General features: G+C 45.4%; 1 protein-coding gene across 1 annotated transcript; it reads right to left on the bottom strand.

The window, feature by feature from the left end:
* Window positions 1-288: 288 nt before the first annotated feature.
* LOC130210361 (protein NPAT-like) lies at window positions 289-15,272 on the bottom strand. Its single transcript, XM_056440534.1, is given in 18 exon segments — window positions 289-985; window positions 1,992-3,370; window positions 3,527-3,620; window positions 3,826-3,926; window positions 4,273-5,634; window positions 5,795-5,899; window positions 6,002-6,098; window positions 6,246-6,327; window positions 6,483-6,574; window positions 6,989-7,109; window positions 12,155-12,230; window positions 13,641-13,725; window positions 13,727-13,881; window positions 14,257-14,303; window positions 14,421-14,493; window positions 14,589-14,649; window positions 14,758-14,876; window positions 15,106-15,272. Coding segments are annotated over 18 exon segments (4,167 nt in total). The 5' UTR covers window positions 15,143-15,272; the 3' UTR covers window positions 289-904.
* Between the last annotated feature and the right edge of the window lie 121 nt (window positions 15,273-15,393).

The raw sequence follows: 15,393 nt of genomic DNA, 5'->3' as shown, positions 1-15,393 counted from the left end.
GGGTTAGTTTTAACCTTGAACAATATTTTTCGAAAACCAGATTAAGACGTCAATGCTCATGATTATTTCTAAAATTGTTGATGAGTCTCAGCGTGTCTATTTGTCAGGGGTCAGGACTGTCCAACTGTAAAACAGGTATGCATCTCCTTTTGAGCCTAGGACACTGCCCCACAGTCTGCATAGATCATTATTGTATTCACCGTGAGCAGAAACTCAATGTATTGAGATACATAACGTGACATTTGTACATTGTACTGTCCTTGCCAAATAAACCTTTGTACACTGAGGAAGAATACAAAGACTTTGATTTATTACAACATTGAATAGTCTGAGTATGCAGTTTTCAACAACTGCAGCCATTTTATGTCCACTTCTTCTATGTTCGTGACATAAAATGTCACATTTCTTCAGTATTTTTCAATTAACCAGACTTCTCTGAACATGAAAAACTAAAACCAATGAGAGCGTTCAGTGTTACTAAAATTTCAAAACATATACATACAACCCCTATCAGCCAGTGATAGCTGGATTTATCAAACTAGTCAAATATTGACCAATAAAATGCTTTGAGTCAGACTTTCATCAACATGCACCCATTATTTTCAAATACCTCCAAAACAATGATAATTTAAACAGAAGCAAGCATGAGAAAAACATAAAAATAATACAACAAAGTGCCATGGTTGCCCAACTGCTGCTGCATCAAACAAGACTTTATGCAGATTATCCCCAATGGAAGCTACTCAACCAAATCAAAGTTCTTCCTTGGCTGAAGGAGACGGCTCCTACGGTATCAGACAAGGTTACTAATAGGAATCATAGGACCAGATGGCTTGTTCTATTCCTGGATAGTGACTTCAGCAGGTAGCAATAAGGCGGTCCTTTCCTGTGGCTGTGTCCGGTTTCACTCATCGTAGTGTAGTGAAGACAGGAATTTATCCACATCCAAGTCATGGGGGAAATAATCTACAAGCTTCTTCCTTTCCTGCAGATTTAAACAAAAGGTCAGAATTACAAGACAATGACTGAAATTGAAATTCCCCTTCATTTCTGGGCATGCATAAACACTTAATTACAATCTTAAAGGAAAGTACTGTCAACCAAAGGAGACACCAGAGATGAACAGAGCCCCGGTCCCCCACTGACCCTCATGAACAGATTTATTTGATCGTATATGTTGACTGTTGATTGTTGTTGTTTGTCTGTCAGACAAATGTGTACTCACCAGCCGCCAAGTCAAATTCTTCGTGTGTCCAACACATGTAGCTAATAAATTATTCTGATTCTGATTCAGAGTAAAAGCTGCCTTGTTACCTAAATCTATCCATCCACTTTGTAATCTGTTTTTCTTGTTTGGGGCCACAGAGGGCACCCTGTGCCGACTGCGTGTCCATTACAGGACTAACATGTAGACACATTTACACCTACCAAAGAGATTGCAATGCACCAAACCTGGTTTCGATTTACATATTCACCGCCAGGCTCAGTCCTAACTTAAAAGACCAAGTTAAACTTTCGTCAGTATATGCTGTTTTAGCATAGTATCATTAGAATCAGAGCGTATTGGCCGTCTTGCAGAGTTGTGGGAGGGGAAAATACTGTCTGCTTAAAATGACATCTACAACAGCAAGACTTTAAAGCAAAGGTGAAACAATTAGTCTTTTAATCGTTTCACAGAAAATGTATCTGATAAACTATTCTGATAATTAATTCATTGCGTGTCATTTTAAAATATCAAACAATGCCTCGCTTTTTTTATGTGAAGTTTTGACAAAGTAGGCCATTTGAAGACATCACTGTTTGCTTTTCTAAATTGTAAAACGCTCACTTTTCACCGACAATTTATAGCCCATGCGATTAAATGACAAAATAAGAGATACTTTTTTTAAAGTCAGCATTTGCAGCCCTACATCTATAAACAGGATCTTGTTAAAGCAGAAAATAGCTCTAGTTTTAACACTAAAACACACATATCCTCGTGTTATACTCACTCGGTCTGTCTTTTGGCTGGGAGACTGTTTTGACTCTTTCTTTGCATGCGGGCTGGCTGTGGGCGAAGGTTGTTTGCGTTTCTTAGAGTTCTTTGAGCTTGTGGGTGATTTTTCTCCAACTTCCTCCTGACGCAGGCTGTCCTTCAGTGGAGTGCCTGTCCTGGCGATGGCGGCACGGGAGAGAATCATCAGTGTGTGGGCAGCCATGTTTATGCTGTTTTCACTGCCAGCCTCACTGGCTGGGCTGCAGGTGGGTACATCCGGGGTATTGGGAGGAATTAGATGCTTCGGAGTCCCCTCTCCATCTTTACATTTCCTCTGTCGGGAAGGAGTCCTGGCACGGTCAGCAAACTCCTCCAGGCTACAGCCCGTCCCCGGGGTATGAGGAAGACTGTGGTCTGAACTGGCGGCTCCAGGCCTCTTGACTGGGGAGGAAGGAGAGTTGAGCCCCTGGATGTCCTGCAGCATCTCAGCTGCCTGTTTGGCCAGAGAGCTGGTCTTAGATGGTGCTTTTGAGGCCTTGGCCTGAGGATTAGATGCAGGCTGGGTGACAACTGGAGGGCTGAAGTCTCTTAATGCAGAGGACGAAGGTGTTGACTGCTGCTGCTCTTGCAAGCTGATTTTCATTTCATTTTCCTTGTTAGCTGTTACATTTGGAACCTCCTGAGAAGGAGTCCTCTTTTCCGTACGCACCTCACGTGATTTGGCAGGAGCCTTTTCTGCAGGTTCTTTTCTGCCGATCTCCTCTTTCTCCTTTCTGGTACCCGATTTTAGAACAAACTCAGAAGACAATGACTCACAAGCAAGAGAATCCTTAGCTTTTGCTGCATCATCATCATCATCCGTATCATGATTTTGTGGTGCATCTATAGATTTTGATCTCCTTCCTGATTCTGAGTTTTTCAAAGTCTCAAGCTGTAAGGCTTCAACACTGCTCGTACTTGCACTTTGAAACTCTTCGTTATGGGTGCTATGATCTTGTTTGCGAGAGTTCTTTTTCAGAGGATCTTTCTGCTGCTGTTGTGGAGGAATGGCCTTGTCTGCCTCCTTCATGAAGCCTCCTCCAGTCCGGGGATCGGACGAACATCTGACAGTCTCTATTCTCCTCATGGGCTTGTTGCCACCCAAAATCGTAGGTTTAGTCCGAGTCACAGACTCTTTATCATATTTCTCAGTCTGCTGGACAGATTGTGGTGAGGATGCATTTGTAGCTGTAGCGTGGCTGGTTCTTGTTGTCTTAGCAGTTTGTGGTTGGACTTCTGCAGAAGAGTCAAAACACAAGATTCTCCTATGACTAGATCCCTTTGCTCCATCTTCCTGGTCTGTGTTTTCAGCAAACACAGATTGAACTAACTTACCAACCAGGTGTTGCTCAGTGCCTGGAATTCAGAGAAATAAGTTAAGAGAAGTAAGGCAGCGAGATTAAAACATCAAGCAGAGAAACGAGGATGAAATATTTTGGTCACGTAAAGTAAAAAAATATGAGGTTATTTTTTCCGCTAGCTGGCACTGCTCCAATTTAACTTGCAACTCACCAGCAGGTGTAGAAGGTTGGATTGCCATTGTGGGAGACTTTGGTGTGACAGTTTCTGACTGCTGTACCGGTACTGGGTTTGGTATGGCGACAAGCTGCAAATATAACATTCACGTCATTAGATCTCATCATACCCATCACGGACCAAAGTGTTGGTGAAAGAGTATTTTTCCTTTAATGTGCAGAATGGTAGATGATCACCAGATCTATCAGGAATCGTCTTATTATTTAGGTAAAAATGTAAAGAAAGGAAATACCTTTTGACTACCAACTTAAGAACTGCAGATAAATGTATTTTACCTGATTGGACACCACCTGAAACTTCCCTAAAGTATTTGGCCCCATAACAGAAACAGGAAGCAACATGGGCTTAACAGGTGATGGTAAGATGAGTGTTGGCCCTGCACACACACAAAAATTAAAACAAGGATGAAAATAAACATCGCTCAACTTTAGAGTTTCCTAAATTGTCTGTCTAGTGGTACGCAAAACTTCAATATTTTACCATGCAGCCTATGTACCAATGTAGACAAGCACACCAAATTATGCATTATGTATTGCTTCAAATGAACAAAACTCAACATTGAACAGTCACATTCTCAAAATGGGGCAAAAGTGACAAAGTCTTACGTTTGTCCAGCCTAAAGTACCTTAAGGGGAAGAGTGTCCTCTTCACAGTAAGTTAAGTAAACAACAAACATCAAAAGCTGCAACTACAAAAATCAAAAGCCAGCTACTGATACTTACTAGAGAGTAACTTCTGTTTACCGAGATGACCCACTATTGTAGTCTGTTGTCTTTTACCGGGGGAGGAGCCTGGAGCGCGAGATGGTGTGGTCACCCCATACGGGCTGGTGGGCAAAGGGCGTCCCTTTGAGACTCCAGCAGACAGCAACACCGGTCTGGTTTGAGCATCTGTAATTGCGGGTTCAGTCACAAGGAAATAGCTGGCAGTGGCTACTTGGAGGGCGGGGTTAGCAGTGTTCAGGGGTAGTTGAATTATGAAGTTTTGCTGAGGCTGTGATGTCCCTGTTAATGGGGATGCAACTACAACCTTGCAGCTGAGAGGACTGGCATGTGCCTCAGAGCTTTGTAAGCCACTTACTGCCTGTGCCGCCTCATCCAAGGCGGCCTTTGGTGTGCCAACGCCTCCAGAGGACTTAGGTGGAGAGGAAAGATAGATGGTGGGTATCTTGTTGTCAGAAATTGCCTGAGTCAATGTCGTGTTGTTGGAAAAATCAGCATCCTGGTTATCACTAATAATGATCTCCAAAGAAACTATATCACTGGAATCAGCGGCAGCCTTGCTTGGAGTGGTGTGGTTGGCAGTTGAAGGATCAGGTGCTGCACCAACTGGGGCGCAAGAGGAGGAGGATGCGGGTGAGACGGGAGAGGACGAGGCAGGTGTAGCTGTTAGCGTTGCAGAGGTTGAAGCAGATGTGAGTGTCGATGAGGGCGAGGCAGGCACAGTTGTGACTGTGGCACTGCCAGAAGGAGATGCGCAAGCGGCAGATTCAGGTGTCCCTGAGCGAGTAGCCACCGGTTGAGTTTCACTTCCACTGCTTGAAAGAGACACATGAGCTAGGTCAGCAGTCAGCGTTGGAGTGTTGTTTAGTTCAACTTGCAAAGGAAACAAAAAAGCAGAGGGGGCGGTCACAAGTTGCACTTCAGATTCTTGCATATGCGCCTGCCCTTTAACAAGATTTGATGTCGCGTCCGGCACATTAAACACAGCAGAGGGAAGAATAATTGATTCACTTGGGGAAATTGCAATGGACAGGTAGTCCTTTGTGGCGGGCTCCAGAATGGTCATACAGTCAGAAGGAGGGGGAGGTGTATTCAACGGTTCATCAATATCCATTGGTGAAACAAAAGCACCGTTATTGAAGAGTTGGGCCTTTTCCACAGCAGCAGATGAGACACTTCGCTGATCCCCATGACTCACTAACAACTTGGCTGAACTGTTCTCAATTCTTGATGCTCTGCCGCTGGGGCCAATAGTTTTTTTCTTTAACAAGGTGGGCCCAGTAGACTTTCTGGTCTTATGCTCTTGTCCAGCTCTCATCTTTATGGTTGTATCCGAAGCCTTAGCATCTCGGTGTGCAGTGACTGAAAAATAAAAACGAACATTTGAGGATTACTCTGTGCCCATGTGTGTATTTAATGCAGCTTTGTCTTCAATAGGGATATGACATTTTTTATAATGATTGTGCGTCAAATTCAAAAAAAATTGCTGAGAGCTTACTACTGAATTACATTGTAAGAATACCTGGATAATTACTAGGAAGGGGTCCGACTGTCGATGAAGGTCCCTCTTCTGGACAACTGCCAATATCTCCATTCCCCAGTTCGCCATCAGGGAATCGTGTTTTACCTGCAAATACACATTATAAAAGGTCTCTTTTCTATAGTGCTTTATAAACACAATTAAAAAAATGCTCTGCACAGCAAACAAAATGGAAACAAAGTAAGTTACTGTAGTCGAAGAGCTCAAAGAGGGCATGAAAAGCTGGGTCGGACTCGGTTTGCTCCAAAATGTCATGGATGGCATCGTCACTCATGTGGATTTCCCCCTGTATCAGAGGATATATGTCAGGAAATAATGTAACGACACACAATAAAACAAGCAGCATAGTGATCCCTTCTCCAATGTCTATGGAGAAAAATGTTATGGGACCACGGAATTAAACGGGATACAAGCATTTCTAATTTTTCAGCACCTGTAATCCCAGGATTTCATCTATGGACTGGTCCGCCTCCACTGTACTTGATGGGGCCTTAGATGTTTGGGGCATTGGCTCACTGATATTAGAGATGAAACAGAGGAGAAATTGGTACGGACATGTAATAACATGCTTGCAGACATGGCATAACTTTGATTGCCACTGACCAAAACATAAATCATCCATCACAAGATAATACAAACGCAGTGAAGGAAATGCCAACTCAAAACTTACTTGGCGAGGATTTTGTTGATGTTTTCGGCAAGTTTCTCTTGTAACGATCGGTCTCCCAATATTTTGTCACGTGCATTTTGTATAGCAAGTTGCTGTGGAAAATACAAAATATATGAAAAAAAAAGTTGAGCTGCTTCTAGAAATAGTAGACTGAGTTCACCCACTGCTGGTCTTAGCAACAATCGTTCCCTTTACCCCTTGAACTTACTCAACTCTAAAAATATAAAGAATAGATTCAAGAAGTGTTGAACATGTTCCTGGGCAACTGGCCCTGTAGAACTAATCAAAATCAGATAAAACTAGTTGAAAGTTCAGTGTTAAAGCTTTACTGCTCTGTGTCTAAAGTATTCTGTCATTCAACATTCTACAAGAATGAAAGAAATCTATTCCAAATATCCTAGAGAGGTGGTAACCTAATCGGTAAGTCAGCCTTAATGTGCTGGACAAGATCATTGGTTCGGTGAAAACCCCGTTTGGTCAAAACAAGTAACATATATTCTACTTACAGGAAAGTTCCCATCACCATCTTCAGGTTGAGGTTCTGCATTGGGGGTACCGACAGTCGTGGCACATCTGCTAGGGGTACTGGACCCACTCTGAGCACCACCTCTCTTTCTGGGGGTGTCCCTGAAGGCAGCAGAAAATAATATATATGGGAGGTTAGGAGGTGGCTGCTAACATGCAAGAAGGATCACCTGAATAAAGCAGACCTTTCATTAAATGAAATAATCAACACCCTTACTTTCTCTCCAATCTCATGTCAAAATGTCCGCTGCAAATAAGGTCTAAAAAAAGGCCCTGTACCTCACAAAGAATTTGAGCCAGGGTCATACAAATACATTGATTAAAATATCAAGACTTGAATAGTTAGTTTCACGGTAGACATTTAGATTCCTTCCGAAATGTCCTACTATTAAGTAACTACATTCTTGTGTGTTGCTGCTACTGGCTCGACAAATTTCCCCTTGGGGATTAATAAAGTATATATCTATCTATCTATCATCTATCAGAATCAGAAACAGGTTTATTGCCAAAGAATGAATGTTTTCACAAACAAACGAGGAATTTTTTTTGGTGGAAGGTGCAACATTTGGACATGACAAACAACAATCAACGCAAGGAGGGAGGAGGAGTGGGAGGAAGAGGGAGGAGGAGGAAGAGGAAGGAGCGGGAAGAAGGAGGAGAGAGGAAGGTGGAAGAAGAGGTGGTAGTCCTGGGGGTGACAGTCAGTCAGTCCCGGGGTCCATTGATGAGCCCGACCGCCGTCGGGAAAAAGCTATTGGTGTGGCGGGAGGTCGTGGCCATGATGGACCGCAGCCTCCTCCCCGAGGGGAGGGACTCGAACAGGGAGTGTCCAGGGTGGGAGGGGTCGGCGACAATCTTTCTGGCCCGCTTCAGTGACCTGGAAGTGAACAGGACCTGGAGGGAAGGCAGATTGCAGCCGATAACCCTCTCGGCCGAGCGGATGATGCTCTGCAGCCTGCGCTTGTCTTTGGCTGTGGCTGCAGGGTGCCAGACGGTGATGGAGGAGCAGATGATGGACTCAACGATGGCCGTGTAGAACTGTACCATCATCTTCCCTGGCAGGTTGAATTTCCTCAGCTGCCTCAGGAAGAACATCCTCTGCTGGGCCTTCTTGGAGATGGAGCCGATGTTCAGCTCCCACTTGAGGTCCTGGGAGATGATGGAGCCCAGGAAGCGGTAGGACTCCACAGCGTCGGGGAGTCACACAGGATGAGAGGGCGGGTGGGGCTGCATTCCTCCTGAAATCCACAACCATCTCCACTGTCTTCAGAGCGTTGAGCTCCAGGTTGTTCTGGCTGCACCAGGTCACCAGGTGGTCAGTCTCCCACCTGTAGGCGGTCTCGTCCCGCCAGAGATGAGTCCAATGAGGGTGGTGTCATCCGCGAACTTTAGGAGCTTGACGGACTGGTGACTGGAGGTGCAGCTGTTGGTGTACAGGGAGAACAGCAGAGGAGAGAACACAGCCTTGGGGGAACCCGTGCTGGTGGTCCGGGAGCCTGAGACGTGTTTCCCCAGCCTCACGTGCTGCTTCCTGTCGGTCAGGAAGTCTGTGATCCACCTGCAGGTGGAGTCGGGCACGTGCAGCTGGGAGAGCTTGTCCTGTAACAGGGACGGGATGATGGAATTGAAGGCAGAGCTGAAGTCCACAAACAGGATCCTGGCGAGGTTCCTCGGGAGTCCAGATGCTGGAGGATGTAGTGAAGGGCCATGTTGACTGCATCGCCTGCAGACCTGTTGGCTCTGTAGGCGAACTGCAGGGGTCCAGGAGTGGGTCGGTGATGGTCTTGAGGTGTGACAGGACCAAGCGTTCAAGGACTTCATGACCACAGAGGTCAGGCGACGGGCCTGTAGTCATTGAGTCCTGTGATCTTGGGTTTTTGGGACGGGATGGTGGTGGAGGCCTTGAAGCAGGCTGGAACGTGGCATGTCTCCAGGGAGGTGTTGAAGATGTCGGTGAACACCGGAGACAGCTGGTCCGCACAGTGCTTCAGGGTGGAGGGAGGCGGAGTCCGGGCCCGCTGCTTGCGGGGTTCTGCTTTTAAACAGCCTGTTGACTGCTCTCTCCAGGATGACGAGGCGTCGCTGAGTTGATGGAGGGTGCTCCAGAGGTGTGAGCCCTGATGGGCTGGGGAGGGTGGGCTGATGGTCTGTGGCTTGTTGGTGGGGCTGTGGGGATGGTCTCAGGACTGCTCCATTGTCTTTCAAAGCGGCAGTAGAACTCATTTAGCTCGTCTGCCAGAAGCACATTGTTCATGGAGTGGGGTGATTTGGGCTTGTAGTTGGTGATCTGCCTGAGCCCTCTCCAGACAGAAGCAGAGTCGTTTGCTGAGAGCTGCTGTTGCAGTTTCTCAGAGTACAGTCGCTTAGCATCTCTCACCGCCTTGCTAAACCTGTATTTGGACTCTGTGTACAGGTCCTTGTCCCCACTCCTGAATGCCTGGTCCTTCTGCAGTCTTAGCTTCCTGAGCTCCGCTGTGAACCAGGGTTTGTCGTTGTTATAACTCACCCTGGAGCTGGATGGAATACAGCTGTCCTCACAGAAGCTGATGTAGGAAGTTACAGCCTCTGTGTACTCATCCAGGCTGTTGGTAGCAGTCCTGAAGACATCCCAGTCAGTACAGTCAAAGCACGCCGTAGATCCTCCAGAGCCTCACTGGTCCACTTCTTGAACTTCCTCACCACAGGTTTGCAGAGCTTTAGTCTCTGCCTGTATGAGGGAATCAGATGAACCATGACGTGGTCAGAGTTTCCCAGTGCAGCTCGAGGGACGTGATAGGCCCTGCTGATTGTTGTGTAGCAGTGGTCCAGAATGCTCTTCTCTCTGGTAGGGCATTTAATTAACTGTCTATATTTAGGAGTTCGTGGCTGAGGTTTCCTTTGTTAAAATCCCGAGTACAATAACTAAAGAGTCCGGAAGGTCCGCCCACACGCCGTATCTGTTCAGCGAGTGTCTGTTGTGCCTCGTTCACGTTCCCCGCGGCGGCATGTAAACTCCGGCCAGGATGAATGAAGCGAACTCACGTGGGGAGTAGAAGGGTTTGCAGTGGATGATAAAGATTCCAGGTCCGCGAACAGTGCTGTAGAATCACCGTTACGTCGTTGCACCAGCCGTTGTTGAGGTAAAAGCAGATTCCTCCACCCTTTTTTACCGGAGAGCTCCGAGACCCGGTCCGCTCGGAACAGCTGGAAGCCAGCGAGCTGGAGCGCAGAGTCTGGTATCGAGCCACTAAGCCATGATTCCGTGAAACACAGAACGGAGGATGAGGAGAAGTCTCTGTCTCTCCCCACCAGCAGCTGGAGTTCGCCCAGTTTGTTGCACAGTGAGCGGACGTTGGAGAAATATGCCCGCAGCGCTGTACGAGATCCCGTTTCCGTGCCGCATAAGCGCTCCCGAACGTTTCCCTCTCCGCCGGCGTTTCACGTGGAAGGTGAGCACACCTTTTACAAAAATGTCCAGTAACTCCACAGAAGTTAAAAACGTTGGAAGTAAATCCGCTGGAGTTGTTCCCCTGATATTCAAGAGCTCCTCTCTGGTGAAAGAGCTCTGGGAATCCCAGCAGAAAACAGTATTTAAAACGAAAACAATAAAAAACATCGCGCACCAACACACCGAGGCGACCTTTCGCGGCGCCATCATCTTTATCTAACTAAGACTGAGCGCAAGTATGTCCAAAATCTTAGTCTGGAACCTATAGGCTGAAAATTGCATGCCATTTGTATTCTAATATTACAGAATGCAAAGACTGCAAACTCCGGCAGCATTAATATCACATAATGCAATGCGGTATGTATTCTAGTCATGTACACCAATAAGCCATGAAAGTGAACTACCATGCACAATAAAGACCCTACAACGGAAGCAGCAGAATAAAATTTAGTGATCAACCATTTAACCGTCTTGTTATGACATGCACAAGACCAATCAGGGCTCCAGACTAACTTTTTTTACTAGGAGCACAGTGGCCCCGAACTTAAAATTTTAGGGGCGCAAGCAGAAAATTTAGGGGCGCACACTATAAATCGACTTGCAAAGTGTTCTTATTTGGCAATGAAATACGCCGTGTTAAACTTCAATAGCAATTCGCAGGGCTCTCAAGTTTTGAAGACAGGCAAGAGTGACATTTCCATCAGCAGCACCCTTTTTTTTGATTGGCTGATAAGTGGCTCCTCACAGCAGAACTCCAGGGGAGCGCTTGATTCCTCCACGGTGAGGGCAGCGCGGCCAGCTCATGTTTGCGCGCTGCGGCACATTCAAACATTAAAGAGCTGAGTTTTTTTCAGCGTGAGAAATACGATGTGTGGCGGGAGTGCGTGACGTAAGACCAAAATGCGTGAGTCTCAATGCGTGACACTTGAGAGCCCTGAATTCGGCCTCCTCGGCGCACTGGTTAGCAGCCTCTTGTCTTCTAAATGCGACTGGAGCTGCACTTTCATTGCACAGGTCGCGGCACATGTTACGTTTCAGACTGGCGTTGTGTTTGATCAGTAATTGTTTAATTGTGTAGTGCCAGTCTTATCAGCACATGTCGGTTGTGTTGAATTTGTGGAATCACAGCAGAATGTACAGTTACTGAATTGGTCTCCTGAAATACCTCCAGCAGTGAACTCTCACAAGACAATTAACGCTGGGCTGACTGCCTTTTTCGCTACCTAATCGCTTCCACAACTCATTCTCTGAGTCGACTATTTGTGGGATTTATCATTAGGTTTAGGAGGTTTAGGAAGAAAGCAGTAATATACCATTGTCTTGTGTTTACAGGAGACACCGCCGCTATGTCAAATTTGCGATTCACGATAATTCCCAAGTCTCACTTCTTTTCACACATGCCTATACCCCCGTGGTCACCTCCCCTCCCCCAATCAATCATCCCCCCGCCTCACACAGGCTTCTTTCTCTTTCTCTCTTATTTTTCTTCTTTCTGAGCAAGTCGGTTAGCAAAAACCAGTCATTCAGCATTACCGCTAACTATAGTGGGCTGAAGCAGAACAAGTTTGTGCAGCACAAAAAATATAAAACAACAAAAAATTACAATCTGCTAATTTACTGAGCGCGCGAGTTGATGAAAATTTACTCAGACTGTGTTCAATTTTTAGGCGTTAAAATGTACCATTTGGTCGCAGTCTGGAGCCCTGCACAGCATCCTTACCATTTCCGCCGTCCAGGAGACATCGGACCTGGATTAAGCCGTTGATCCGTAACAAAGATCTGTATTGGTGAATCCCCTGTGGTGGACAAATTATGTCACACTTCATACAAAAGCACATTCGTTTTATGATTGGTGATCAACCAAATCTCTTCAAAATACACCGGGAAACGTTTTTAAGCCATCCTCAAAAACACAAGATTACTTTTGTTTAAAGAAAGATAGAATATACTTTTGTAGAGTACTGTCTATTTTGTTGTGTGGGCGATGGTGCTGAAAAAATCGCTCTGATGCTGTGGATGTGTGTGGTGCACCGCCCGTAGCTGGGCGGGTCGGCGCTGGCAGTGTAGCCCGAGTGGAGGAGTGGAGCACGCCGTGTGAGAGATGTCAAGGGGCTGATGATGAGCTTCACCCAGGAGACTGATGAGCATCTACAGCATCTGCTGAACGCACGGTCAAACCCGGCTTGTCTGTAGCCATGTTTGCCACTCATGCGCAACGCATTGCAAATGAACAGAGACGAAATAAAGGCCTAAAAAAAAACCTGAAAAACACAACGTGTGTTTTAATTTTGTAGTGCCAGTCTTATCAGCACATGTCATGTTGTCATCCCATGTAGCAGAATGGGCAGACATCCAGATTCATTTCATGAGGTCTCCCTGAAATGATACCTCAGCCAGGTCGTTTCAGCAGCTCATCAGCTGAATTTTTTCCTGCTTTCGCATCGCGACGTTCCTCACAATCTGATCTCGGGACTTTCTCGGGTTGTCTTCTCTATATCATTAGGTTTAGGAGAAAGTACAGACTGATTGAACTGATAGTCTTTATCCATTGTTTGGAGACACCGCTACACGCTATATCAAATCTTTGGATTATTAAATGCGATAACCCTTGAGTTTCACATTTTTTCTGCATTGTATCACCCCCCCTGTCCCCCCCTCCCCCATCCCCCACTCCCTCACTCACACACCTTCCTTCTTCTTTCTTCTCTTTTCTCTTCTTTCTTCTTCAAAATATTTTAGTTAACCAGTCAGTCAAATTACAGCTAAGTACTATTGACAAGGTGGCAGTATAGAACAAGTTTGAACAAAAAAAAAAATAACAAAAAAAAAAATAACAAAAAAGACAATTGTAATTTATGGCGATTGATGAAAATTTTAACTTTACTACTAATTTGTCTACAAAATTCGCCATTTAAACCATGATGTCGCACTGCACGCTCCCTGAGCCCCATTCAACCATTCAGGAGACATCGGACCCGGGAGACAGCCGTTGAAGATTAACAAAGCTCTGTATTGGTGAATCCCTCCTATGGACAACATTATATGTCACACTACACAAAAGCATTCGTTTTATGATTGGTGATCAACCAAATCTCTTCAAAATAATACACGACGTTTTTTTTTTAAATCAAAAACACAAGATTACTTTTGTTTAAAGAAAGATAGAATATACTTTTGTAGAGTACTGTCTATTTTGTGATACTGACTGGGCGTATTTAGCAATCGGCTGACATCATGGATCTGCTGGTGTGTGCCACTGCCGGTAGCTGGTCGGGTTTGCGCGGCAGTGCGTGTAGCTCACGGGAGTGGAGTGGCCGAGCATGCCGTGAGAGATGTCTGCAGGGCTGATGATGGAGCTCGTCTCAGAGACTGATGAGCAGACGACAGCATCTGCTGAAGCCACGGTCAAGACCCGCTGTCTAGCCATGTTTGCCACTCGTGAACGCGTTGCAAATGACAGAACAGAGGTAATAAAAGGCCTTAAAAAAACCTGAGCAAAAACACAACTTGGACAGCAAATATACGAAATAAACAGGAAACTTTACCATTGACAACAACCATAACAGATACCAACAGCAGAATACATCAACATTCGAGAGATTAGTATTCAACAATGTATTAAAAAACACTGAAATCACACTGAGCTTCCAATTAAGGAATACATTTTTTGTACAACTGCATACACATACATTAGATGGGTAGGAATCATAATGCAGACATCTTAATCGCGGAGTCAAATGTGCTTGGATGAGTGTCAATAAAAAAGTATTGTAAGCAAAGTGGTTATAATAAATATGTTAAAATGGAAAAACTTATAAAGGGACTTACTTCTTTGATTTGCTGATATAGCAGGGGAATTCTGCAATGACCTAAGTAAAAGATATGGAAGAATAATGTAACAATATTGGTGTTGAAGATCCAACTCAATATCAGCATTGAATATAAATCACTGAGATTTGAGATTGTGGTCACTTGAAGCTCCTTACTTGATCTGGTTGAGTGTAAAATCCAGCTTTTTCCACAAAGAGGTCATCACTGCAGGTACCTCATGACAAGACTCTATTGAAATGTAACACGAAACATAAGCATGACACATTTAGAATATGTAACACACGCTGGAGTTTTGTAAATGTACCCATATCAGATACGCTCACCTTTTGTTTTGGCAGCTACATACTCGTTTAAGATGGTTGTCAGGCCTTTCCCAAAGATGGACTGTGAGGAAGGGGGACACACATGGAGTCACAGATGTACCTTTTACGAGCATGATAAACACTAAATAGTTTGCGAGAGAGGCCTGCCGCAGACAAAAGGCGCACTTACAAAAACACAAGCGGGAATAGCCCCATCTTCCGTGGAGTGCTCGGCGTACTCTTTCAGGTTTGGGCACTCGTGGATGAAAGCTTGTGTTGTGGCGCACAGTCGCTCCTCTTGGAGGTACCCTGGGGAAGGACATGTACCAACATCCAGTAAGAGATACCAAACCTCAAACGGCAGTTTGGATAGTTACGCTAATCCCCCCCAAGTGCACCAATGCGTTGGTTAGTTAGCCGTTAACCGCCATGCGCACTGAACCACCTTTTTACAGTTGACGTTAAGCTAATTGAGTATAAGTGTTGGCTAACGCTAACGTACAGCTACAGCTTGGCTTCTAACCCTGATGAGACTTACCCAAAACAAGACGAGCGACGTCGGATGGGAGCAACATGGCTACCAGTCAGTCGATATTCAGAGTAAAAAGTGAGCTAGGTTGCTACATGGTTAGAAACACCTCTCAAAAAATCTACTATACCGCGTCAAAAAAGGAAGCCATCAGTGGTTATTATTGTGAAGGCGACGTCCTGGGATACTGTCGCTTACTCAAAAGGCGGGGAACTCAAGCACGTAACCCGGAAGCTTCTGAATTAACGTCCGGATTGGAGGGGGGTTGTAGTCCAATCCGAAACGTCTAACTCCACT

Source organism: Pseudoliparis swirei, chromosome 20 (genome assembly GCF_029220125.1).
Source record: "Pseudoliparis swirei isolate HS2019 ecotype Mariana Trench chromosome 20, NWPU_hadal_v1, whole genome shotgun sequence".
In the NCBI taxonomy this organism is placed as follows: domain Eukaryota; kingdom Metazoa; phylum Chordata; class Actinopteri; order Perciformes; family Liparidae; genus Pseudoliparis; species Pseudoliparis swirei.
Note: the sequence above shows the minus strand (reverse complement) of the source record. Positions and strands in the feature narration are given on the sequence as shown.